The sequence below is a fragment of the Leptonychotes weddellii genome, chromosome 7, assembly GCF_054177405.1.
Source record: "Leptonychotes weddellii isolate Sample4059 chromosome 7, ASM5417740v2, whole genome shotgun sequence".
Taxonomy (NCBI): domain Eukaryota; kingdom Metazoa; phylum Chordata; class Mammalia; order Carnivora; family Phocidae; genus Leptonychotes; species Leptonychotes weddellii.
The window spans coordinates 131,494,039-131,519,603 of record NC_138375.1 but is presented as its reverse complement, the minus strand read 5'-3'; the positions used below and the strand labels follow the sequence as shown (position 1 = coordinate 131,519,603).

General features: G+C 51.9%; 2 protein-coding genes across 2 annotated transcripts in view; one reads left to right on the top strand and one right to left on the bottom strand.

The window, feature by feature from the left end:
* The window catches only part of COL23A1 (collagen type XXIII alpha 1 chain), a 290,389-nt gene that overhangs the window by 178,156 nt on the left and 86,668 nt on the right, over positions 1–25,565 (top strand). The window lies entirely within an intron of this gene.
* On the bottom strand, positions 23,182–23,522 carry LOC102734447 (large ribosomal subunit protein bL33m). Its single transcript, XM_006748433.3, has one exon. The coding sequence runs from the start codon at positions 23,517–23,519 to the stop codon at positions 23,322–23,324; it is 198 nt and encodes a 65-aa protein (XP_006748496.1). The 5' UTR covers positions 23,520–23,522; the 3' UTR covers positions 23,182–23,321.

Here is a 25,565-nt window from a genome sequence, read left to right as displayed (position 1 = left end):
ACTCAGCTGGTGGTGGCCCTGATGGGACCACCAGGGGCAGAGCCAGCATCCCGGCACTGAGCTGGTGGGCTTCCACCTCCTGCTTTCATCTTGTCCCCTCAGCAACCCTGTGCCCATTTTACAGCTGAGGAAACAGGCTAGCAGAGGGGCCAGCCCACCAGTGACTGGAGGGTACAGAGCAGGTGAACCCACATGAGAGCTTTTCGTGGGGGTAGGGGGGGTTGTAAGCTTTCACTTTTTTTTTTGCCAAGGGGATGGATTCCTTGCTCCCATGGACTCATCAGTTCTCCTGAGAAATCTGAAACAGTTACATCTTGCTCCTTTCCGTCCCATCTCCCCCACCAGCACCCCCCAGCCCATCCCCCAGTATTTGACTCCCGTAGAGGTGCTCTGGGTTTGGGTCCCACTTTGCCCTTCCTCCTTAATTTCCTCTTGGCTGTCGATTTCTGTTTCATAAGGCCAGGGCTAACTCCGGCACCAGAATCAGCCACTAAGCCCTTTGCCTAAAAGCTTTAATAAGAAACAGAAAACGAGGAAATGGCTCTCCTGCCAAGTCCGTAAATCATGCCAGGGCTCCCAGCCAAGCCAGGTCTGCATTCGGAACAAGGAACATGGAGCCGAAGTTCTCCGTGAGCAGCACTCTCTCCCAGTGCCTCCCAATGAATGCGTTATTTGAACACCTCATAGTGCACGGTCCACCCCACCCTTCACACCCACCTTCACCCTCCTGAGCCGGTCCCCGTCCTCAGACTGCCCCAGCCCCTCGCTTCCCAGAGAGGAACAGAAATCCACGGCCATGTGTAAAATCACCCGACTTCTAACTCTGGGCCATGAATTCCCATGTTTTAACAACACTCTGCAGGCCAGACAAAACATGTCTGTGGGTCACCTCCAGCCCACGGCTATCATTGTGCAACCTCTAATCTAAAAATTATACTGGATTTCCTAGCGTCGAGTTGGTCAGGTTTGATTTTTATTTTTTTTCCTTAAGTCCCTCTTAACCAACCTATCAGGCCTTCAGAACTGTAGTTCTAGAGGGAGAGCTACATCGGAAGGGTTGAACTCTGGTTGGTAAGAGCTATAAAATTAAGGCTTGGAAACATTTTCACCCTCAGGTTCAAGGTTGGAGGCAATGGAACCCTGTCCTGCAGTGGGGTAGGGTGGGGGCTGGCTTTGTGTACCGGGGACCTGTCAGTAGAGGCCCGGCTGGGGGCCAGAAGGTGGGGGCTCGGAGATGAGAAGAGGGCAAGCCATTTCGAAGTCGGTAGGAAACCTACCATTCAGAAGGGACCGAGGACTTGGGTCTCTTGGTCTCAGGGCACTGGGGATGGGAGAGCTGGAAACCAAGGCAAGGTGGTGCTGGGGCCTGTCAGCCCAGGGAGTTGGGGACCATGCCCCAGAAAGAGGCTTGGGCCCCTGGGTCCCAGCTGCCCAGTGTCAGCCTGTCCAGCCTAAGGTAAACAAGTTCAGGCAAGGGGAGTGGGGGCTTTGAGCCGGAGCTGAGCCCCTGGAGACCCATCTGACCCATCCCCTGCAGTCAGGACTATCCTTTCGCCCCTCTTGCCCTGCAAACCAGGCGTGGGGGCACCTAGTTTGGTTTGGGGGCTGCTGCACGGTGACAACCCACTTAGGATGAGGATGTACAGATAGTCGGATCTGCACAGAACCTTTCCTCCGACGCTGCAAACAGGCGGAGAAGAAAAGCGGGCTCTGGGTCTGCGCGTCTGCGGGTCAGCGGCTGGGCTCCGCGCATGCGCTGCTGAAGCCAGTCGTTTTAGCACAAGGCCCCGGTAGCTTCCACGGTTCCTGTGGCTCCGGCCACCTCTCCGGGGCCATGCATCAGGGACGTCATTTAGAATCCTGCTGCGGGGACACTCGGCGTCGATTTGGTTCTGGGCTGTGCTTTTCCTGAGCTGCTGGATGGTTTTTAGTTTTCGATATGCTGTGAATGGCTTCCGTGGTTGGGTTCCATGTTGACTTGACTCTGTACGTTTGGGACGCACATCTAGAAAGGGCATAGAACCTCGAGTCTTGAGTCCCGGACCCTTCTCTTGCCCCCTGATGGGGTCATTTATTTTTGGCTCCTGTTTTCATCCTGCCCCGTTGAACACAATATATTTTTGTAATGTGTCTGAAGGCTTTTCTAAAAGGACGGTAGAAAAGAAATCAAGATAAAGTTTCTCTTCTGATCTGCAATGGGGGCGGCCCTCCCAGTTTCCAGAAGGGCATCACCCCTAACCCAAGGCACTTCCTCCCTGGTGTCCGGTTGCCCGAGAAGCGGAACTGGGGAGCAGGGTTGTCTGCACAGGGATGGGAGGGTGGTATGGGGGGTTGATTCCTCTCTCCAGAGGTCAGGGTGCTAAAGGTCCCCAGACCTGTTCACTCACCCCTGGACAGGAACCCCCCACCACCACCACCACCAAGCCAGTTTCTCTGAGCCCTGCCAGGATGTGTTCATGTGACTGATGCTGTCCTCTTCTAGCCTCTGCTAAAGGGATTCAGCCAACACCCCCCCACCAGGGCAAAGGATGCCTGACAAACACAGCCCACTGTCCTCACCGATGGCTTTGTTGGGAAGGTGGGTGTGGGGGGACCTTTGAAACCTTGACGAGTCACACACATGTGAGCAGTTCTTCATTTCTTTCTCCCACCCCACACCGGTACAGTCTGCTCCCACTCTGTCTCTCCCAGGCTGGACCGGTCAGGGTTTGCTGCAATGAGGAGCAGCTCTGTGAGCAGGGGATGTGCTTGTGTGCCAGCAGGAATCGGTTAGCAGGCAAGGCCACAACAGGGGAAAAGCATCGTTATGGTCTTACAGCCTAGGAACAATAAAGAGTGCTTGGTGTCCAAATAAGCAACCATACTTGGCTTGGAGTGATGCCGAATGTACCAGGTCTTTTCTGGAGGAAAATCCTTGGGAAGATTGCCATGGTGCTTCTTTGGAAGAATGTGTGTTCTGGCAGCCCTGCCTGGCCCTGGTGCTTCCCTGCACAAATCTATAGTAGCTCCTCTCTGCTCAATCCATGGGGTTCCCCCTCTTTAACCTGCTGTCCTGGCCATGTGGACTTTATGCCCATGCTTTTCACACATGGAAAATTCTAGGAAAAAAAAACAAGTTGATCCAGGCTTACTTGGCTTCCATTTCTCATCTCAGACTGTGTCTAAGTTCTTCTTAGCCTCAAAGCCCTGCTCAAATACGGCCTCCTTGATAAAAACATTTCCTAACCCCCATATGCAGAAAGTATGCACCTGACCGGTGATTTTCTGTCGTGCATTGTGGCACCTCCCTTAGAACAGTCCACCTGGCCTGGCCATGAGCTCCTTGGGGACAGTGCCTGGATCTCATCCCTCTGCTCTCCCTGGAGGGCTTAGCCCGGTCGTGACCCTGGAGTGTGGCAGAGGTACCCCCAGGAAGCCTGGGCTAACGAGCAACTCTACACCCATCTGCTGGTGCCCTGGGACAGTTTCTGCATTTAGAAAGGAGCAAGAAGTCCCCCAAAGTGGGAAGAGGACACATTGGATGCGTGTACTAGAAAGAAAAGACACAGTTGTAGGATGGTAGCCGGCAATTATTTGGCCACAGAATAAGACGAGCCCCCAGGAGCCTGCCTGACCTTGGGTTTGAACCCCAGCCTCCCTAATACTTCAAGGCTCCCAGCTTATCCAGTGGGAACTGATAACCACCTCTGGGTTTCCTCTTCAGCATTGTGGTAAGGCCAGGTGTCCCAGGCCACAGGGAGCACACCCAGGCTACAGGGGGCTCCAAGCTCTATATAAACGTGCAGAATACTTGATTTCAGAGTATAGCCTGCATCAGAAAAACAGGCATCATTCCACCTTGTACATGAACTCGCTGTCAAGCCAGCTGGTGCTCCCTCCGTGCTCCAGAGGAGAAACAGGGCACACGGAGAGGTGACCTGCTCACGGCCAAACCCCCCTGTCAAACATGGAGCTCCTGTCAGCTTAATTACAGAAAATACAGTTCACGGCGGCAGCCGACATCTGGACATCATCAAACGACTTGGAGGGAATGCCATCGGGTGTTTCCAAGCAGATCGAGATTATGCTGATTTATATTCCAGTGAAATCATCAGATAATGATTTGGCCATCAGAAAAATTTTGGCCTGACCACGACTAAGTTTTGTCTGATAGCAAATGGACTGCTTCACATGCAGACCCAAACCCATTCAGAGCGGGGTCTGAGATGCATACCGTGCAAGACTTTCGACAAACACTTACCAAGTGCCCACCCCATTCCAGGCCTGGACAGAATGCCGGCAAAGCTGGGTATACACAGCCCAGCCCGGCTGCTATGGCCAGGAAGTCTGGCATCCTGACTCCTCCCCCAAAATGGGTCACTTAGGCCGTGGAGGAGGGCGGGACCCTACTCCCTGCGAGACTCAGAAAAGTCTTTAATGGACTTCTGCTCTGGGCCAGCATGGTAGCTATTGATGCTGACAAGCTCAGAACAGGGAAGGAAGAGGCTTCCGGGGAGGCTGGAGGAGCTCCATGTGGCTGCATCATGGGTCCAGAGCAGGGCGCTGTTTGGGTCCTAGAGGAAGCTGGACGTGGGTAGGGCCTAGACAGAGAGACACGGGGACTAGTCACAGTGATGGGTGATTGAAGAGGGGTGGAGGAAAGCACCCTCTCAGGGGCAGGGTGGGAAATGGCCCGCCAGGGTCAGATGGGGTGCTGTAAAGGGAAGTGTGGGTGAACAAGACGGGCACATGGGGGCTGGCTCTGGAGATGGTGAGGAGAGGGAGAAGAGATTTGGGGCCATGGACCCCAGCAGCCAGGCGAGGCTGAACGCGCAGGGGTTCAGAGGAAAAGTGACGAGTGCTCTGGGGTGATGCCCACCACGGGGTGCAGAGGGAACCCCAGCCACAGGCAGGGGCAGCAAGCAGGGCTGGGAACAGCCCCTGCAGCCAGCAGAGTCCCACCCTCTGGACCCGGCTTGGGGGGAAGAGAGGAATGAGACCCACCCCGCTGCACGGACTCCCAGGCTGGGAGGGGAGATGGACCCTTATCAGATGGGATACCCGCTCTGTTGGAGGGAGGGAGCAGGCTGGGAGGATGCATGGCAGCAGATCATATCACAAGCTCTACGGAGTGACCCAGCAGCTGAGAGCAGGAGTGGTATTCGAACCCCATCTGTCTACCTCCAAAGCCCTTGCTGCCCTTCCTGCCATGCTCAGCCCAGCCAGAAGGGACCCAGGCTCTACCCTCGACGAGCCCCACAGTCATGGAAGAAGCAGACCCCTGAGGGGTCTGGCCTGTTGGGCCCCCATGTGGGGTCAGGGAGGGGCTTCTCTGGGGGCGGGGGGAGGGAAGGTGAGGATAGAGCTAGGCTTGGAGGAGCGGCTTTCCAGGAGAAATATGGGAAACACAAGGGTCTGCCCCAAAGTGCAAAGAGGACATAGAGCCATTGAGGAGGGCAAAGGGTCCCTGCAAACCTGGATGGCTGCCGACCGGTCAGTGGGCAGAGCCCAGCCGTGCGATAGAGACGGGGACGCCCCGGGCCACACCTTGACACCGGCCAGGAGCCTCGTAACTTGGTCCCAAGGCATCAAGGGGACACAGGGGGCTGCGGGCTGAGGGAGGGAAGCACCTGGTCAGATCCAGCACGTGTGAGCGTGGCGGGGAGGAGGAGGAGGGGCCCCATGGGGAAGCTGAGCCAGAGTTTGTGGAGCCTGGGGCTTTCACAAAAGGCCCCCGTGGCCCCAGGGTGCCCCCACCCTGCACATCAAAGCACAGCCTCACTCTCCCACACTGTCTGCCCCAACAGGATTTCTTGCAAGCAGCTGGATCACAGCTATTTATCTAATGTTCTTGGACAGAATCCCAAGAAAACAATTTTGCTTATTTGAAAAGAAAATAACACAAAGCAACATTGCAGAGCCCACCCCCAAAGAAGAATTGTAAGGAGATTGTTATGGCCCCTGCGGTTTATGGCTTCATTGATTTATCTGTTTGGGCATCTGTTTATTGGCTGGACAGCATGGTCCCTGTTGCTCAATAAGCCCAGGCTGTCTTTACGAGGGCTGTGAAAGGAAGCAGCCCCCCAGCGCGGGGCTTCCAAGCCTGCAGTCAGCACGACCGTATGGGAATACGGGGCCAGGCACACAGGAGCCCGGGTCCCGGGCAGCTCCGTGAGCTCACGCTGGAATCCTAGCCATTGGCGCCCTGTGCGGAGTGAGGGGGCTCCCAGAGGGGCTTGTCAGCAGTCATAGGGGCTAGGATGCTTTTTAGAGATCCAGGTGCCTGAGACCCACCCCCCAGACTCCATGGCTCTCTCTGGGGTGGGGACAGGGACGTCTGCCCCGGTAATTCCACTAATTAAAGGTGTAACTGCTGGATCACATGATTCCCAAGGGCCTTCCCCCTCCTCTTCTACCCTCCCCCCATTCTAGAAAGGTAATCTAGTGTCCTTTGGCATTAGAGATGGGAGGGGCAAGACCATGCAGATAGAGCCTATGAGGAATGAGCATGACCCCCAGCACTACCAGGTGACCAGTCCCCTATGTTTCAGCGGCAAGATTGTGTCCTCTCCACCCCTTGTGGGCCAACCCCATCCTTAGCTCACTGTCCTGGGGACCTGCAGCGAACCATCCCACGAACCAAAAGATTCCTATCTTGGAAATTAGGAAAGCAGATGTCAGGGTGTTTGAAGACAAACCAAAGGCCTCTCTCCAAGGGTGGGGGGTGGGCAGGCTTGCATTTCTCGGACTCAGAAAGGATGTGTGTGTGTGTGTGTGTGTGTGTGTGTGTGTGTACGTGTACGTGTACATGGGAGGGACAGGAGCTGGGCCACGGCCCAGAAAACAGGCCCAGGGATGGCAAAAAATGTGCAGAAGAGCACATTTGGTTTTTAAAAGCCTGCTTGGCATAAGAAGAACAAAGAGCCAGACATGGGGCTAGGGACCCCAGACATAGGATTAGCAGACAGCAGTGGGGACAGAGGATGGGGAACAGAGGATGCTCGGGGCCTCAGCATGAGTGTCTGATGGACAGCAGTGCAGAGGGACGTGGAAAAGGGGTGCGGGGGGAGGTTGTAAGAGGAAGAGTCTCTGTCACAGAGCAGGTGCGAAAAAAACCATGGGATGAATCCCACCACATGAATTGAGTCTTTAGGTCCACATGACCTGGGCCCAGAGCGTGGAAAGAACTTGCTCATGTGACTATAGAAATAGGGCTGTGTCTCTGAGGAGGCACAGAGGATGGGATGGATCGTCAGACCTGTCCCCATTTTCAAAAGATTCTAGAAACTCCAGGTGGGTGAGCCAGACAGGGATGTGGGTCCAATGTCTAGAGCAGATGAGGAAGCAAAGAGCCCATGGGCTCTGTGACCAGCTGACAGTGAGCATCAGGGCCCCCCAGGTACCAGCTGCCCACCAAGCAGGTCTCCTGCATGACCCGTTTAATCCTGTTGCATTTGGACTTCAGACAGGTGGACAAAATGTCCAGGTTCTTTGTCTGAGAAGGAGACATTTGGACCAGAGTCGGGCTGGTGTGGTTAAAGTCACAGCCAGTCAGAACAGTGATTGGCCCCAGGTAGGACTCAGCAAACACTGAAGGAAGGAAGGAAGGAAGAGAGGGAGGGATGGTGCAAGCAAGGAAGGAAGGAAGGAAGGAAGGGGCCACTATCAGCTAAGAGGTAGCTTTCTTCTTTTGGACTGTGGGTTCTGTACTTAGGCCTACCCTGTTAATTGTTTCTAACAACTTAAAGACATAAAAGGTGTCCAGTGACCCCGTTTACAGAGGATGATAATAACTGTATCAGAGGACAGAATTAAAATGTAACAAACCCATGATAAACTGTAACTATAGGTAGTAGACGGATGCTACCTCCAGGCCAGACCCCATCCTAGAGGCTCCTATCCTTCCCCTTCCTTGGGGTCTATGGCGAAGCTGTGATTAAAACCCTCACCTGTCTGGCTCCAAACTCAGGCCCCCTCCATTCTCTGGGGATCTTGGTAGAAATGGGACTGGTGTCTCTACCTAACAGCCCCCAGGCAGGGACAGGAGGAGTGACCCCTGAAGACCTGTCCTGAGCCAGCCGGCTATGAGTTGGAGAAGGGGACCCCTAACATGTTTTCTCCTCCACGTCCCTGTGACACCTGCATTATGTCACCTCGAAGGAGCCAGACCCGGAAGCTTCCTTGCTGCTGGTCATAATGACCCCACATCCCCAGGAGAGGAAGAGGGATGCCTTTGTGTAAAAATCAAAACTCTTTTATCTCTACTCTGTAACTCCTAGACCCAGTGCCTGTAGCTCCCTGTGTTATTTCAGCTTGTAGTTTGCAGAGAGAGTTCCAGAGTGAGATGGTGGGAAGACCCCTGGAGGGAAGGCGGAGTCAGGATGAGGAGGCCGCCTGGCCACCAACCAGGGGAGGGCCCCACACGAGTGAATGCACCTATATGAAAACGCCTGTCTTGGGGGTGGCTGGGTCTCCCCCAGGGGACGAGGGCCCAGCTTGGCATGGGTGACCCCAGGAGTGGAGTGGGGAGCAGTCAGGGTTGGAGATGCAGAGGGACATAGGAAGGCTCAAAGTGGAGGTCCCAGGGGAGGCTGCAGGAGGAAAGGCACAGAAGTGGGGATAAGAGTCACGCAGGGAGGAAATGTGCACACAGGGGATGTGGGATGAAGGGAATCCGAGAACATCCGTTTATGCATTCCTCAGGCCCAGTGTACCCACATTTCCACCAGGGCAGCATCTCAGAGCGAGGACACAAGAGCACTAATTCAATATCAAAGGACAGGAACTCCACATAAAAAAGCCCATGTTCAAGTCTCTTTCAGTCCTCCCAGCTGGTCCAAGAGATCAATCTCAGTTTGGTCCTACTGTGTCTTTGATGCTCCTCTGATATGTGGTAGTCTCCCTTTTTGCACACGGTTCAGACCTTAGGCTCAGTGCTTTCAGGCAAGGGTTTTGGCTGGAACTCTTTTGGATGATGTAGCTTTCATTGTGTATTATTTTAACAATAACCATCTTATGGCACGGGAGGCCGGTTTTCCTTTTGTGATAGTGGTTGCAATGGAAGTTTCATTTCCAAACATATTTCTTTCAGTAAGAAAGTCTAGGTTAGGGGTGCCTGGGTGGCTCAGTTGTTAAGCGTCTGCCTTCGGCTCAGGTCATGATCCCAGGGTCCTGGGATCGAGCCCCACATCGGGCTCCCTGCTCAGCAGGAAGCCTGCTTCTCCCTCTCCCACTCCCCCTGCTTGTGTTCCTGCTCTCGCTGTCTCTCTCTCTGTCAAATAAATAAATAAAATCTTTTTTAAAAAAAAGAAAGTCATAGGTTAGGGGCGCCTGGGTGGCTTAGTCGGTTAAACGTCTGCCTTCGGCTCAGGTCATGATCTCAGGGTCCTGGGATCGAGCCCCATGTCAGGCTCCCTGCTCAGCGGGGAGTCTGATTCTCCCTCTCCTCCCTGCTCATGCTCTCTCTCGCTATCTCTGTCTCTCCCTCTCAAATAAATAAAATCTTTAAAAAAAAAAAGGAAAGAAAGAAAAGCTAGTTTAAAGGAAAAAAGGGTTATAAAAATGGTGCAGATGGCACAAGAATGATTAAAGTTCCCAAAACAGACTCTCAGAGCAGCTCTGGGTAGCCTTGGCTTGAGATGACGAAGATGGGACCCAAGTGTGTCCTTGACAAGTGCGGTCCAGTCCTGTTTGCTGACTCTGAAGCTGAGTGTCAGCAAATCTTCCCATCATTCTCCACTATCCTGGTGACCTAAGAAAGACCACAGAACTTGTTCTTGTTCAAGCCCACATCACATTTGCTCTATTGGCCAATTTCCAGTCCAAGGACCTAGAGCATCTACAGCTCTCTGAGCTTACTGCTTCCACAAAGGATTTCATCGCAGAAACAGCAGGACGTAGTGACGCCTGCCTTGAGTATGACAAGGACACCACGTCCTGAACACCCCTGTGGGCTGGGTCTTACGTGTGAATTTCTTTTTCTTTTTTTTTTTTTTTAAGATTTTATTCATTTATTTGAGAGAGCATGAGAGAGAAAGAGATCACGAGCAGGGGGGAGGAGTAGAGGGAGAAGCAGGGAGCAAGGAGCCCTATGCGGGACTCGATTCCAGGACCCTGGGATCATGACCTGAGCCGAAGGCAGGTGCTTAACCGCCTAAGCCACCCAGGCGCCCTACGTGTGAGTTTGTAATCTGTTTTTCATTCAGTCCTCTCTGTGGCCCAACGAAGCGGGTATGATAATGCCCACTTTCAGGGCAGGAAAACAGAGGCTCAGAGAGGCGTTTGCCTCGAGTCACCCAGCTAGCACCGTGTGAGGGATTCGGAGCTGGATCTGCATGCTGCCCGTTCCCACGCTCTTTGCCGGGTGATGCATGGCCTCTGCCCGAGCAGGAGATCAGCTCCCACGTAGGACCTCACCTCCCTCGTGTGAGGCCCCACCAGGCTTCCCGGGGGATGTGTGGCTCTCACGGGCGGGAGAACCTGGCTGCGTGCGTCACCTCCTCACAGCTGCCACCACTTTAAATGGACCTGTCCCCACTGGGGAGAGATTTTACAAATGCGATAAATTTATGTTTCCTTGGAAATCATCTAGCAGTTTCTATTCTTGTGCCACCTTCTGTGAAATTCACAGTGGTTACATTTTCCTAACCAGAAATTCCTACACTGGGACTGACAAAGAATTTGAGGCCATTTCTGGGCCCGGGGGGGGAGGGGAGGGTGGGTGGGAGGTTGTGGGGGGCTGTCTCTGGGAGATGTGGTTTGTATGTCAGAGGGCTGGCATCCCAGGACACTGGGTAGTTTATGGGGACCACAGAAGGTAATTGGAGCTGTCGCCAAAGCCCTGTGACTTTGGGGGCCCCAGGGCACTGCGTGTCTCCCACCAGGTTCTGGCCTCAAGCTTTCCTGCTTCCGTAACTCACCCTTAACCCCACCCCTACTCCCCGACACCACTCTTCACAGCGCCCCCACCCTCCTCCCTCCACCTCCCCTGCTCTCTCTTCTCCCTCCACCCCTGGGAACCCTCATAGCCCTGCTCCGTCTTCTGTGCAGAAACCCATCTGGGTCACTGGGGGAAACTGAAGCTCATGGACTTGCCCAAGGTCACACCGTCACACCAATAATGACTTCGGTGCTGGAAGCAAAGCCAGGTGTGACCCCTATAAAGCTCAAGCCCTTTCCACTCTGCACACGGCTGTTCCCTCTGTGCTTTCTCTCCCCATAGATCCCCCGGCTCTTCTAGAACACATCAGAAGTCTTCCATTTGACACACTGACATGACATCTGTCCCACAACAAAAGGCACTCACTTGTAACCTTCGTCATGTGAAGATCATGGAATCAGGGCTCATTTTCTCCCTTTGGTTTTAATGTTTTTTGTCATCGGAACTTTTATAAAGAAGCGGGCATCTAAAAAATGTATCATGTGTGTAAATATTTTATATGAAGCAGGCATCTGAAAAATGTATCATGTGTGTAAATATTTTATATGAAGCGGGCATCTGAAAAATGTATCATGTGTGTAAATATTTTATATGTGTGTGGGTTGCTGAAACATGTATTACATTTGACGTGGGTATATCATGTTTAAACATACACACGTATTCACATCTTTTAAATCTGACATGACATTAGGCAAAATAAAAACTGAGCATTTCCGCAGTCGGGTACATTCCTTTATACTTGGAGCCAACATTTTGAAATCGAGGGCACACTTGTCATCAGCCTGGCTCTACCCTAGGAGTCAGACCGCCTTGCCTTCCTTGTGGTATCATCAGACCAAAATTCCAAAATATGTTTTCTTTTAAAGAAGTCGCTGAAGAGTTTCCCAAGTGGATGGTTCAAACCTCAGAGGTGTGTCATTCCTCAGTGTGTTGCTCTCAGCAAGACCCCACATCTCTGCCTTGCCTGACCCTGCCTAACCTCATTTCACTGTAAATGCTCTCAGAGACGCGGCTGCCCCCGCCCCAGCCCTGCGGCCTCGCTGGCCCGCTCCTCTGGGCACAGCCTGCTCCCCTGCACCAAGCTCAGAGGTGGTGGGTCTTTCAGAAGAGCACAGAAAAGGCATTCTCTGGTGGGCCGGGCTGGACCTGGAAGCCCGTGAGAAGGCCGAGGTCACATCTGAGGGGACACATCATCCGGACTTCAGGGAGCAGATCTCTGGGCAGGCGGGGCCTCAAGGTCACTTCCTGCTGGGCAGCCCGGGGTCACCAGGGAGGGAACTCAGTGCTTAATGCAATTAGGGACTGAAAGAGCAGAGGGGTAGGGGTCAGCATCCTGTAAAGGGCTTCCTTCATTGTTCCTTTTTTCTGCAGGATTCAGACAATACTTTAATTTGATTCAAAGGCCTCTGTTGAAAAACCCAACCTGGCTTTTGCTGTTGACACTCATTAATGTCAGGCTCTACATTAGTCCTTTTTTATATGTAGTATCTCAGGTTATCTGGAGAAGGGGCACAAGCATCCTGGTTTGGAAACAGGCTCAGAGGGACAAATTGGACAGATCACTGGGGCCTAAGCAGGGACCAGAGCCTGAGGCCAAAAGTCCCAACTCTTTCTCTTACTCCTTAGACAATCTGCATGCTAGGCCCCTTGTTGGAGCCTGGGATCAAAGACATAATCTCCTGGAGCAGGGGGCCTGGGGCTAGGGTGGGGAGACACAATCTCTTCTTTAAAAAAAATTTTTTTTTAAGAAGAAAAAAGAAATTGATTTTGTCTGACTTTGCACTTACATAGTCAGCTGTCAGTATGCTATGCATTTGAAATGCTAAATAGAAGTTCTGGTCACCAGCATCAACTTCTTATGAATTTTTAATGCTTTAGTATCTCAAATAATACCCGCAGGCAACACACCTCAGCGCAGAGAGCTCCGATGGAAAGAAGCAGCAGTGAGTCAGATATCCAGCTCTGCCACTGGTGTGTGGTATGAGCTCAGCCATGTAGTCCTTTACCTAGGGCTGAGTTTCTCAACTAGGAAACGAAGGGGGTGAGCAGTCCAAGTGTCCCATGACATAGAATGGGATTCCTTGTCCGGTGGTGAGTTCCCCAGCATGAGAAGTAAGCAAACACAGGCTTCAAGGCCATTATGGAAAAGATGCTGAATTGAACCCCATTAAACTGGCTTCATGAGTAGGACAACATGTGAATCAGCATTATATCTCTGGGTCCTATATATATAGGGTCCACTGCTTGACAACAGGGTAGATGCTAAATAAAGGTTGGATGGATGAATGAAGGGATGGATGGATGGATGAAGGGATGGATGGATGGATGGATGAATGGGTGGATGGGTGGGTAGATGGGTGGGTGGATGGATGGATGGATAGATAGATGGATGGATGGGTGGATGGATGGGTGAACGGGTGGATGGATGGATGGATGGATGGATGAATGGGTGGATGGGTGGGTAGGTGGGTGGGTGGATGGATGGATGGATAGATAGATGGATGGCTGGGTGGATGATGGGTGAATGGGTGGATGGATGGGTGTACGGATGAATGGGTGGATGGATGGGTAGATGGGTGCTCGGGTGGGTGTGTGGAGGCATGGATGGATAGATGGATGGACACATTTCCATGCTTGGTGGAAGGTTGAGCTAGATGACCAAGAAGGTCCCCCCACCTGAGATCCCTGACTGTCTTGCAACTCTCCCAGAAGTCCTATCTTACATAGCTTCTCCCTAATACCTTACCCATGAAGTGGAACTTTGATTGGAAACACTGGGCTCTGTATTGGTGTTCACAAGGCCTATTGAGAGGGTTTGGAGGTAAACTTCCTGAAGATCGAACAAGCAACGGATGCCAACTGTCAGGCATGTAATAAGTGCCAGGGAGGGAGCGTTAGCTGACCCTGCTCCTTATAAGAGGTGGAGGCAACAGGAGTTGAAGGGGATGTTGGGCAGGAGAGGAAGGGGAGGGGTGATGGCACTGGGTCCCATAAGCTCCGATGGGACGCAAGTAGTCCGTTTCTAATCCTACCAGGCTCCAGAGGGTTGCACTTGAAGCAGCAGGGCGCATGCCTGTTCCCAGACTGCTCTCTGCACCGTTCATTTCTGCAGACCAGAGGGCAACTGTGTTGGAATGAGCATTTGAAATGCTAAATAGAAGACCCTGCGTCATGTGCACGGTCAGCGCTGATGTGTCAGTGTGGCTTAGGCAAGTTGTTTAGCCTCTCTGAGCTCCTACTACTCTGTCCTCACTCTGTCCTCACCAGCCTTGTTGCAGGGGTCCCCAGGGAGGCCTGCCCCTGGGGACTACACACTGCCTGGGACAGCCAGCAAAGCCCCGTCTTCCATGCTGCCGGAAAAGGCCGTCCGTCATCGTTTTGAACCTTAGATGAGTCCACTTTTCCCTCCGTGGCTCCTATCATGGCAGCCGGGCTTTGAGGTTCAGGCCGTGGGACCCCCATAGCTTGTGATGAGCAGCCCCCTTCTCCTTCCCTGTTCCAGGAGGACTCATTTCCTGTGTCCATACCGTAACTCACAAACAGATGCCCCTCTTTTAGACAAGCTACGGTATGCTTTACACACTGGTCTGCACCTGGCCTTTTTCTTTGGAATAAAGCTTCGCTAAGATATGATTCATATACCGTGCACTCCACCCACTTGAAGTGTACAAGTCGATGGTTTTTAGTAGATTCACAGAGTTATGCAGCCATCACGAGAGCCGATGTTAGACCATGTTCATCACCCCCAAAAGAAGTCCCCTACCCACTAATCTACCCCGTGTCTATAAACTTGCCTATTCTCGACACTTCCTATAAATGGAAATCACACAATATGTTCTCTCTGGTGCCTGCTTTTTGTATGTAATGCAATGTTTTCAAAGTTTGTCCATGTCATAGCATGCTCGGCACCTTGCCTCTTACACATCGAGGAAGTTGAAAATCATCCCATATCGGAACATACAGATCTGCCTCATTGTGGCCAGATATTTCCAATTCAAGACTCCAAAGGCATAAAAAACCTCCAGGGAAGAGAGTCCCTTCCATCCCTGGTCCTTTAGCAGCCAAGTTACCCTTCCCAGACATCTCCCAGCCTTCCTTCCAAGGGTGTAAATGCAGCCCGTCCAAACATGTATAAATACAGTCTTTTCCTGCTCTTTTGTTAACTCGAGGGTAACGCACAGCACACATGCTGTTTTGTCCCTTGTTTCCACTTCATAGAATATCTGAAATATTTTTGTCTCTCAGATGGAGTTTTGAACCACTGCATTAAACGGCCTGGTGGGTGCATACAGCTGAAGGATGAATATCCTACGAGTAGGATTTCTGGATCAAAGCATCTGTGACACAATAGTACCCATTCCTTTTCTACTCTCCTCAGCCTTGCAGAAGAGAACACAATTCCTGGGTCCTGGCTAAGCAACGTGGTACCACAGTTGACCCTTCAACATGGGGGTTAAGGATGCCAAAAAAAAATCCATGTATAACTTTGGGCTCCCCCCAAAAACCTAACTACTAATAGCCTGCTGTTGACCAGAAGTCTTACTGATCACGTACACAGTCAATTAACACAATAAAGTACAATAAATTCTTACAATCAAGTAAGCTAGAGAAAAGAAAATGTTATTGAGAAAATCATAAGGAAGGGAAAATACATGTACAGCAGTATGCTGTATTTATTTTTTAAAAAATCCACATGTCAGGGCGCCTGGGTGGCTCAGTTGGTTAAGCAACTGCCTTCGGCTCAGGTCATGATCCTGGAGTCCCAGGATTGAGTCCCGCATCAGGCTCCCTGCTTGGCGGGGAGTCTGCTTCTCCCTCTGATCCTCCCCCTCTCATGCTTTCTGTCTCCCATTCTCTCTCAGATAAATAAATAAAATCTTTAAAAAAAAAATTAAAAAAAAAAAATCCACATGTCAGTGGACCGTGCAGTTCAGACCCGTGTGGGTCAAAGAACAACTGTAGCTCATTAGACATCATTCTAAGAGATGAGAAACGATATCCCAGGAGAGTTTTAATTTGTAGTTCTCTTTGATGAAGGTTGAGCATTTTTTCCCCCATATACTTCAGAGAAACTTCTATTTCCTTTTCCGTGAATTGTCCAATCAGATCCTTGGTCCATTCTCCCCCTGGGTTGTTCATCTTTTTCTTACCGATTTGCAGGAATGCTTTAAGAAAATTATCCTATGAGTTAGAAACATGTTCTCACCGTTTTATGCTTTTTCTTTGATGGATTCGGTTTTTCTTTTGGGTCATGCAAAAAAAATAAATGAAAGAAATGGGAATGTCGTCCCATTTATCCGTCTATTTTACAGTTTGAGGTTTGTGTCGTATATAAAAGGGCCTTCTCAAATCAGAGATTATAAAAGAAATTTATGGTTCCTCTTAGTACGTTTATGGCTTCATTTTGCTTCATTCTTTTCAAAAGCTGCCTAGAATTTCATTGCAGGAGTCTGTCGTAATATACCCTGCCAGTCTCCAGTTAGTGGGCGTTTGCGTTGTTTTGTCTTTTGTATGAAACGCGAAGCTGCAGCGAGTCCTCGGTGCGTCCTGCTTTTGTGTGCACAGGGGGAAGTCTACCTGAGGACAAATTCATGGAAGTAGAATTGCTAGATCAAAGGACATGGCATTTTAGATTTTGAAAATAGGGGGCCAAATTGCTTTTCTAAGGGGGTTGTCCTGTGTTCTTTCTTTCGGTAGTGCGGAGAGTGCCCTGCCTCTCAGCTTTGCCAGCATTTCTTGTTTTTTCAAATGGAAAACATCTTCTTTTCTTTTCTTTGCAAAACAGTGTGGGGAGGATGGACAAACAGGCCTGTTGGAGCGTTTGGGGTGGAGACCTCCCTCTCAACAAGCTGGGCGGGTGATGGGGTTGATCTTGTCCTGACACCTGCTGGGCATCCGACCGCGGCCTACAAAGTGACAGCCTTGGACATCTGACTTGTCTTTGGAAAGTTTTTATCATGAGTTTGTCTATTAGGCCGTGGGGAAACTAATGACCCTTCTCGAAGCTCGGGTGCTTCATCTCTCCCTTTCTGGTGGAAAAAATGGAGAGGTTTGTCTTGATGGTATGTTGGAAAGAGACAAGAGTTTGAAAGATCTGGGCTTCCTGGGACCCCTGGGTGCCTCAGTCGGTTAAGCCTCTGCCTTCAGCTCAGGTCATGATCTCAGGGTCCTGGGATCGAGCCCTGCATCGGGCTCCCAGCTCAGCAGGGAGTCTGCTTCTCCCTCTCCCTCTGCCTCTTCCCCTGCTTGTGCTCTCTGTGTCGCTCACTCTCTCTCTCAAATAAGTAAATAAAATCTTTAAAAAAGAAAGAAAGAAAGAAAGATCTGGGCTTCCGTATCTTCCCTATTAATTAAATCCTTCTTTTATTGCGAATTATCATTCTTCATAAATATTTGAATGCCTGAGGCCACTGAGGTTTTGTACCACCTCGCACCCCACACTGAAGGACTCTCACCACAGAAATCTACTTTCTCACAGTTCCAGAGGCTGAAAGTCCGAGATCAGGGAACCCTCCAAGTTGGTTCCCATTGGAAGCTCTTTCCCTGGCCTATAGGCAACCATCTTCCTGCTGGTTCTCTTTGTGGTGGAAAGAAAGCTAGAGCCCTCCTCTTTTAAGGACACCAGTCCCATTGGATTAGATTGGATTAGGGCCCCGTGCTTATGACCTCATTATATCTTGATTACCTCTTAATTACCTTCATGACCAGGGCCCCTGGAGGTTGGGGCCTCAACAGAGGAATTTGGGAGGGACGCAGTCCCATCGCTAACAGCCTGGGATGCAGAATGTGGCCCAGATGCCAAGCATCACGTCATCACTCCCCCCAGCAGGGTCAAATCCTCAGTGTGACCCCAAGCCTGGTCCCTGACTCCCGTGGCTTCAGGCTTACCCCACTGTAGACACACTGTTCTCTCTCAGATTCACCCCAACCTGTACACCCCCACTTCAGGCCCCCCCCCCATGTGTCGAGCTCTCACCAGGTGAAGAAATCATGCAGAAATAGACTGTGCTTTGGAGCAAGGTGGGGCCAGGAGCAAGGAGGAACAGCAGGACAGGACCAGGAAGGCTTCCTGGAGGAGGTGAAAGGGACATTCGGCCCTGAGGCATGAGTAGAAGCCGGCTAAGTGGGAAATGCTCACGGTCATCCTAGGAAGGAGAACAGTGTGCCCCAGGCTAGGGTCTGTGGGCTTAGCCCGCTCTGCTTCGTAATCTGATCGTGGGTGCCCAGAAAGGAGAGTCTGAGAACCTGAGGACCTGAATAGCCAGAGAGACATGATTGGAGCTGAGGCCCTGGGCGGGTGGGAGGGGTGGGGCACTGGCTTCCCCCCAACTCATGCCCACCCTCTCCAGGCCTGCGAGGGAGAGAGGAGCCCAGGGGGGAGCTGAAGGATAACCCCCCATCTGGCTGGAGCCACACAGACCCCGCGCCCAGGTGGGGGCCGGAGAAGGCACGACTGGGTCAGTCCCTCATTGACACAGTCAACCACCCTTTTGTCCTCTGGGGCTTACCTGCTACAGTAGAGCGACAGACGACAGACAAAAAGGGAAGCTTCTGGATATATCAGATGCTGCTGGTGCTGGGGGAAAAGACAAGGCAGGAAAGGGCAAGGCCGTGCCATGGGGCGAGGGGGCGAGGGGGGCGAGGGGGTGCGGTGGCACTGCCTACAGAGGAGGGCTCCTAGGGACCCCCTTTGCTGCTGCCAAACCCACTGTGACTTTAATAAAGTGAGAAAGGAAGCCGGTCACCAGTCACAGCACCTCCATCATCACTGGGCTACCCGCCGGGCTGGGCCTCGGTCTCCTGCTGGCCTAGAGGGTAGGGGGCTTCCTCCCTCCCCTCAGCCACCTCTTTAGTCAGGCTTCCCGCCACCCAGCTGCCTGTCCCCCTCCGTGGTTTCTCCGCTCCCGACCCATCGTCCAATTTCACCTTAGGGGGAAAAAAAAATCCAAGCATGGAAATCTCTTAATACAAACCAGATGAGGGAGCTGGTGAAAATGTTTTTCTCCGCATCAATCACCGGGTCCTCGCTGTGCTGAGAATTTGGTAAGCCCTCATCAGTGCTCCTACCAGGAATCCCTTCCAGACTTGGCCTGGCCGAGGCGCAGGCAAACAATGCCGCCTTCTGTGTGTTTAGCGAAGCACCTTTTCACACGTGCTTGCCCCCAACTCTTGCACCGGGTTCGGGTAGGCTTTGGGGGTCAGCCAGTCCTGCTGGTGCTGGCCGCCTGCGGTGGGGAGAACTGCCACCCTCCGCGGGGCCTCTCTCCTTCCGCGCCCCCCCCCCCCGAGTCAGCAAGGGCTGACGGTCCCCCTGGGCTGTGCGCACCTTGTGGCGGGGGCTCTCAGGTGGGAAATGCTGGATTGGGAGCAGGTGGCCTGCAGGACCCGGGACCTCCAGGGAGCCCTCCCTAACTCAGGCTTAGGGAAGCAGGAGCTGTCAGGCACCCATGGGCGGCTGGTCCTGAGATGGGCCTTGCGGACCTTCCCTCCTTCCCCTCCCAAGGCGGACGGGCTGTGCCCAGGCGGAGAGCTCAGCCCAGAAGCCCGGGAGTGAATGGGCCTGAAGGCACCTCGGGGACAGCTAACCAGGCGTGACAGTGTCATCGTGGCTGTCCACCGTCTGTACGGCAGATCTGTGCCCGTGGGGCCCCGCGCAGCCCTGTGCTCAGCGCCGAGGCCACACCCCCGGCAGGCGGGGGTCAGAGGAGGCGGGGGGGGGCGGGGCCAGCGAGGGGGCCGTTGGGGGTGGCTTCCTGCCTTAGATGCCCCCTCCTCTGAAAGCCCAAAGGGAAAATAGCCCTGCAAGGTGTGTTTTGAGCAAAATAATAGGAAGAGTGTGGCAAGTAAAGGTACCTGAGGGTCACCATACCAAGTGCGGAGGGAGCACGGAAGAGATGTCCCTGCAGGAGACCTTGGAGGAGGGAGGACACAGAGCTGGTGGGAGGAGGCTGCCCCCGGGCCAAGGGCAGCGGGTGAGGAGCCCAGGGACACCATGGATCGTGGGTAGGGGTCAGAGAAGCTGCAGCTGGAGCGGGAACAAGGGGGCGTGGAGGCACTGGGGGGCGGGGGATGAGGAGTCCGTGGAACGCGGAAAGACCCCTAAGCAGCCCCACTAGGGCTGGGAGGCACGAATTTGGGGTGAGAGGGGATGATCAAAGGCCTGGACCCCTCCTCGAAAGCTTACAGAACTGTGCTGTCCAATGTAATAGCTACTAGCCCATGTGGCTATTTAAAAATTTATTTGTAGTTTTTTAAAATTGAGATATAATTCACACAACATAAAATGCACCCTTCTAGGCACCTGGGTGGCTCAGTCGGTTAAGCACCTGCCTTCGGCTCAGGTCATGATCCCGGGGTCCTGCTCCCGGTTCAGCGGAGAGTGTGCTTCTCCCTCTCCCTCTGCCCCTCCCCCCTGCTCGTGTGCACTCTCTCTTTCAAATAAATAAATAAATCTTTAAAAAAAATAATAAAATGCACCCTTTTAAAGTATGCACTTCAGTCGTTTTTAGGATAATCACCATGCCATGCCACCATCTTCTCACTACCTGAGTCCAGAACATTCCCTCCCTAGCAGCCATTTCTAACTCCCACTTCCTCCCACTCCCTGGCAACCACTGATCCACTTTCTGTCTCCATGGATTTGCCTACCATGGACATTTCCTATGAAATGGGATCCGACGATGTGTGGCCTCCTATGCCTGGCTCCTTTCACTTAGCATCATGTTTTCAAGGTCCATCCATGGCTGTTTAAATTTAAATTAATTAAAAATCAATGAAATGAAAAATTCAGTTCTTCGGCCACAATGGGCATGTTTCAGGTGCTCAGTAGCCACAGGTGGATTTTAGCTTCCACATGGGACAGCTCAGCGAATATTGAAAATTCTCGGGGGCGGTGTCCCTCCAGAATGCCCTCAGCGGACGGAAGGGGGGGCGGATGGGAGCAGAGCCCCACCCCTGCCCGCCTGGTGGGCGTGGACTCATGGTCCTCTTCTTGGGTCCCCGGCGGTTGTCCTAATCGGCTCCACCAATGATGTTTGCTGTTTCCAAAACCGATGAAAATAAGGCTTGCCAAGGGATCAGCCTGCCAGGCTGACCCAGCGCTTGGGTTTCTTTCCTTTCGGCTAGGCATGCCCCCTATCTGCAGCCATCACAGGCTCCCACTGGCCATGGCCTAGGACTCTGATTAATAAAGATGACTTTCGGGCGCCTGGGTGGCTCAGTTGGTTCAGCGACTGCCTTCCGCTCAGGTCATGATCCCAGGGTCCTGGGATCGAGTCCCACATCGGGCTCCCGGCTCAGCGGAGAGCCTGCTTCTCCCTCTGACCCTCTCCTCTTTCATGCTGTTTCTCTCTCGCTCGCTCTCTAATAAATAAATAAATAAAATCTTTAAAAAAAATAAAATAAAATAAAGATGACTTTGTACATGCAGCTCGGGACACATGATCTTTTCGGAGGGAAAGGAAAAGCATAAAAAGGAGCCTTGTGTGAGTTCAGCATCCAGAGGCAACCATCATTAGCATTCTTGTTGATGGCCTCAAGATTAAGATTTTGGGGAGCGTTGTGAGGGTACACATGTAGAAATAGGCCTATAGGTATGATATTTGAGTCTCTGTATGTATTTGTGTTTAATTTTGAAAGGTCGATTCAAACACACAATTCTTTTTTCACCCCTGACAATTTACAGTGATCTTTCTCGAGAGAAGTTTGGGGCATTTCCAGAGGTATTGGGCATGCTTGTATCTCTACGCAATAAAAGCTGTTCCTATAAGCTCGTTTCTATTTAGCCATTTTTGAAAGTTTGAGTGATGGGTACAGTGTAAAAATTAGCAATTCACAGCTGTCTTGGACTTTTGGAGAAGAGAGAAATCTTAGTTAAAAACATTCTTTTAGGGGAGCCTGGGTGGCGCAGTGCATTAAGCATCCGACTCTTGGTTTCAGCTCAAGTCATGATCTCAGGGTCATGAGATCGAGCCCTGAGTCAGGCCCCACATCGGGCTCCACGCTCTGCACGGTCTGCTTGGGACATTCTCCCCCTCTCCCTCTGCTCCTTCCCCTTTCCCCCGCGCTTGCTTGCTCTCCCTCTCTCTAAAATGAATAAATAAATCTTTTTTAAAAAATACTCTTTTAGGGGCACTGGGTGGCTCAGTCGGTTAAGCGGCTGCCTTCGGCTTAGGTCATGATCCTGGGGTCTTGGAATCGAGCCCCGCGTCTGGCTCCCTGCTCAGCGGAGAGCCTGCTTCTCCCTCTCCCTCTCCCTCTGCCTGCCTCTCTGCCTACCTGTGTTCTCTATCTCTCTGTCAAATAAATAAATAATCTTAAAAAAAATACTCTTTTAAAAAGTATTTTATAAAGAAAAAAGATGCAGACATTTGCACAAGTAGGCAGAGTAGCGTAATGAACTCCCATGGACCTACATCCGGCTTCAACAAATTTCAGATACACCCCCTCCTCCCCTTCATTACTTTGATTTATGGCTCAGTTGTCTTTCTTGTAAAAAGCTTACAGCTGGATTTTGAGTTTTATCCAACGAACAGTCTCTGTCTTTTTATTGAGAAGTTTATGGTTTCAGCGTGTCTCCTGCTTTTTGCTGTGTTTCTCTGTGAATGCTTTCTTTTTTACAAAGAAAATTGTGATCCATATGCCTCTCTGTCAAGACATGACCTTTACTGTGACCTCATGTCCCCGATGTGTCCCCCCCCCCCCGCATACTCACCATCGTGCCATTAGGGGCATGCCTCCCCTGTCTCCTTTCTTGGTATTAACTGATTTGGGGGTGGAGGCAACAGTCTTTACTTGGGAATCCGACCACCGCTTGATCGGGTGAGTCTTGGGGCCTCTCCGTGGCTGCTCTGAGTCTTTTCTCCGAGACTGCTGCCCGTGGGTGGGTCTTCGTGTGGCCTCCTGTGTGAGAATGTCCTGGTCACCCCCTCATACTCAGTTGCCAGCTGGCCAGATGTAAAGCTCCAGGTTCCAGGCGCAGTTGTGAAAACTTCAAAACTCATGTCAGTTCTCAACACGCTCAGTCCCTTGGAAAGCGTGGTGTCGATCTGAGTCTGGTCCCTCGTCATGGTTCTCTCTCTCCCTTAGACCTTGCTGTCTCTGACACTCTTGAACTTCACTATAACACATTGAGGTATGGGTTCTTTTTTTTTTATTTTAATATTTTTTATTAAGGGCTATAAAAATATCCAGAAAGATAAATAAATGTGATGCAATGATATATGTCCTAAAATGAAGAACTTTGTTTCAGTACATTCTTTTTCTTCACAATGGCCTTCAAATCACAGGAGGCAGTGATTCCGTGCCATTTCCTCTTCTTTTTTTACATGCTGCAGAATTTCTGAATCAGTATCCCACCCTCAGTATTCTCATTTATCAATCAAATTCGTTTTCAATCCATTGTTTAGAGGGAACGTATTTTCTTCTGTTCCACAAAGAGGACTTTTGTTTTCACAATTGGATCATAATGCAAGAGAGTCAGTTTCTCCCATAGTCGGCTTCTTTTAGTGTTGAAGGAGTAACCTGTCCCAGCTTGGCTCAGCATTTTCACCAGAATGGTTTTTGACTTGCTCTTGGCAAAGATGACCGCGGACAGAAACATGGTGACAACCTGAGGTATGGGTTCTTTCCAAACTCTGGTGTGCTGCAGGCCTTGGCCATCTGAGAGTTTCCATCTTTCTTTAAATCTAGAGAGCTATGTATTTCTACTATTTCTCTATTATTTAATCATTTCCTTCTCCAGGTACTCTTGGCAGTTTCTGTATGAAATATTAATAAAACCTGATTTCTGACCTAATAAGAATGCATATCAATAGAAAAGGGGGAGCTTTTGAAACGGAAGGGTTGAGAATTATTGTCACATCACAACCATCTTCTTTCTTTAAATAAGTAAGTGTTCCCAACAGCCTTCTCTGTCCTCGCCCTGTGCTGTGTTCCCAACAGCCTTCTCTGTCCTCGCCCTGTGCTGGCTCCACGGGTGGGCTTCTTGCTCGTGTCAGCCCCTCCTGGTAGATCCTGCTTTGCAGAGGAGGAGTCCTTGGCATCGGGAAGTGAAGGGCCCATCCAGGATCACCCAGCTGGACATGCACAGCGATGGGGCTACTCCTCTGTCCTACCTGCTCTGCGGGCAGAACTCTTTGATTGGCAAGTGAGGTAGAGTGTTTCAGGCAGCAGGAACAGCCCATGCAAAGGTCCTGAGGTGAGAGGCATGCAGGTATTGCAGGAATAGCACAGAGATGAATTTGGCTAGAGCAGGAGTGAGGGAGACAGAGGGAGAGTGGTGGCTGATGGGCTCAGGGGATAACAGAGGCCCAGATCATGCAGGGGCTCAGAGGGATGGAGAGGAGCCAGCCTGTGGTCACGCAGGCAGGCCACACCTGGGACCCAGCGTCCATTCTCCTGACCCTCCCCTGGCCTCCCCAGCCCAGAGCCCGGAGCAAAGCCCAAGGCATGGCCTTACATGGAAGCACATCACCTCCCTGTCCTTGCTGACTTGGAGATTTTGGACAAACTGTGGACCCTGTCACTCAGAGCGGAGGAGGCTTATATGAGCTTTTCCATGCCCCGTTCTAGCAGGAGCTTGCAAGAGGGGGCTACTCGTCCTAGGGGCAAGCCACAGTGCCCCCTGCCCACAAGGGTCTCAACTCAGGGCATTTGGGGGCTGTTTGGGGGAGGAAGCAGGAACTGCCTTCCGTTCCCCAGACAAGGTTCTCATTCCCTCTGTGAAGACGTAGCAGGGAAGGCCCGGTCCCGCCCACCATCACTGTGGCCGCGAGGGAGGTCAGACCGAATGTCTCAGCATGAGGGACTCTGTTTGCTCACCGTCAGAATGCAGGGACAGAGCTAGTTGGCTGGTTGGTGGGAGGTCCCTGTCTCATGCGACGGCCACAGCTACAGGGGCTCTGATGCCACCCGACCTGCCTCTCGGCTCCCCAGCCAGCACACATCAGCCACGGGGCTCTGTCTCACGGTCCTTGTCCACAGAAGGAACGATGACCATGTGGCTTTTTGGAGGGGAGGTGGTAATGTCATGTAAGAAAAGCTGGGCCCCGCCCCTGTCCACCTCTATTCTGGTGACCAGCCTCGCTCGTTTCTCCTGGACCTCGGGCAATGGCAGCCCCACACTCCTGAGCCTTGGTAGATGGTCCACGCATGCCGTGGGCCACAGCATCAGCAGCTCCGGGAGGTTTGGGGAGCCCAGGCCTGGAGGATGGGGATGGTGAGGCAGGGCGGCCCCGACTTGGCCTTCGGAGCCGGTTTCATAGCTGGAGCAGTGGGACTGAGGGGGGACTCTTTCTGCCCTGGAGGTGAAGGCAGAAGGGAAAGTTAGCTGCCAAGACCACCAGCTTTCTTCGCCCTTTGTTCTGCTCCTGCTTGGGAGCACCCATAAAGCTGTTCTGACACAGGTCCTTTGGGAAGCTGCTTATTACTCTTACGTGAGCCCATTTTGGGGGATGCTGGTTCTCGGCCAGGCCCATCCTTGCCTCAGGTTCCATGCTTTCGTGGATTCATTCCTCACAAGAACATGGCAAGGAGGGAATATCATCCCCAAAGTCAAAGGTGTGATATGCTCAAGGTCAAAGGGTTAGTGATAGGCAACACCAGAATCCCATCATCCCTCCTCCCAGCCATCCATCCCCCACCTACC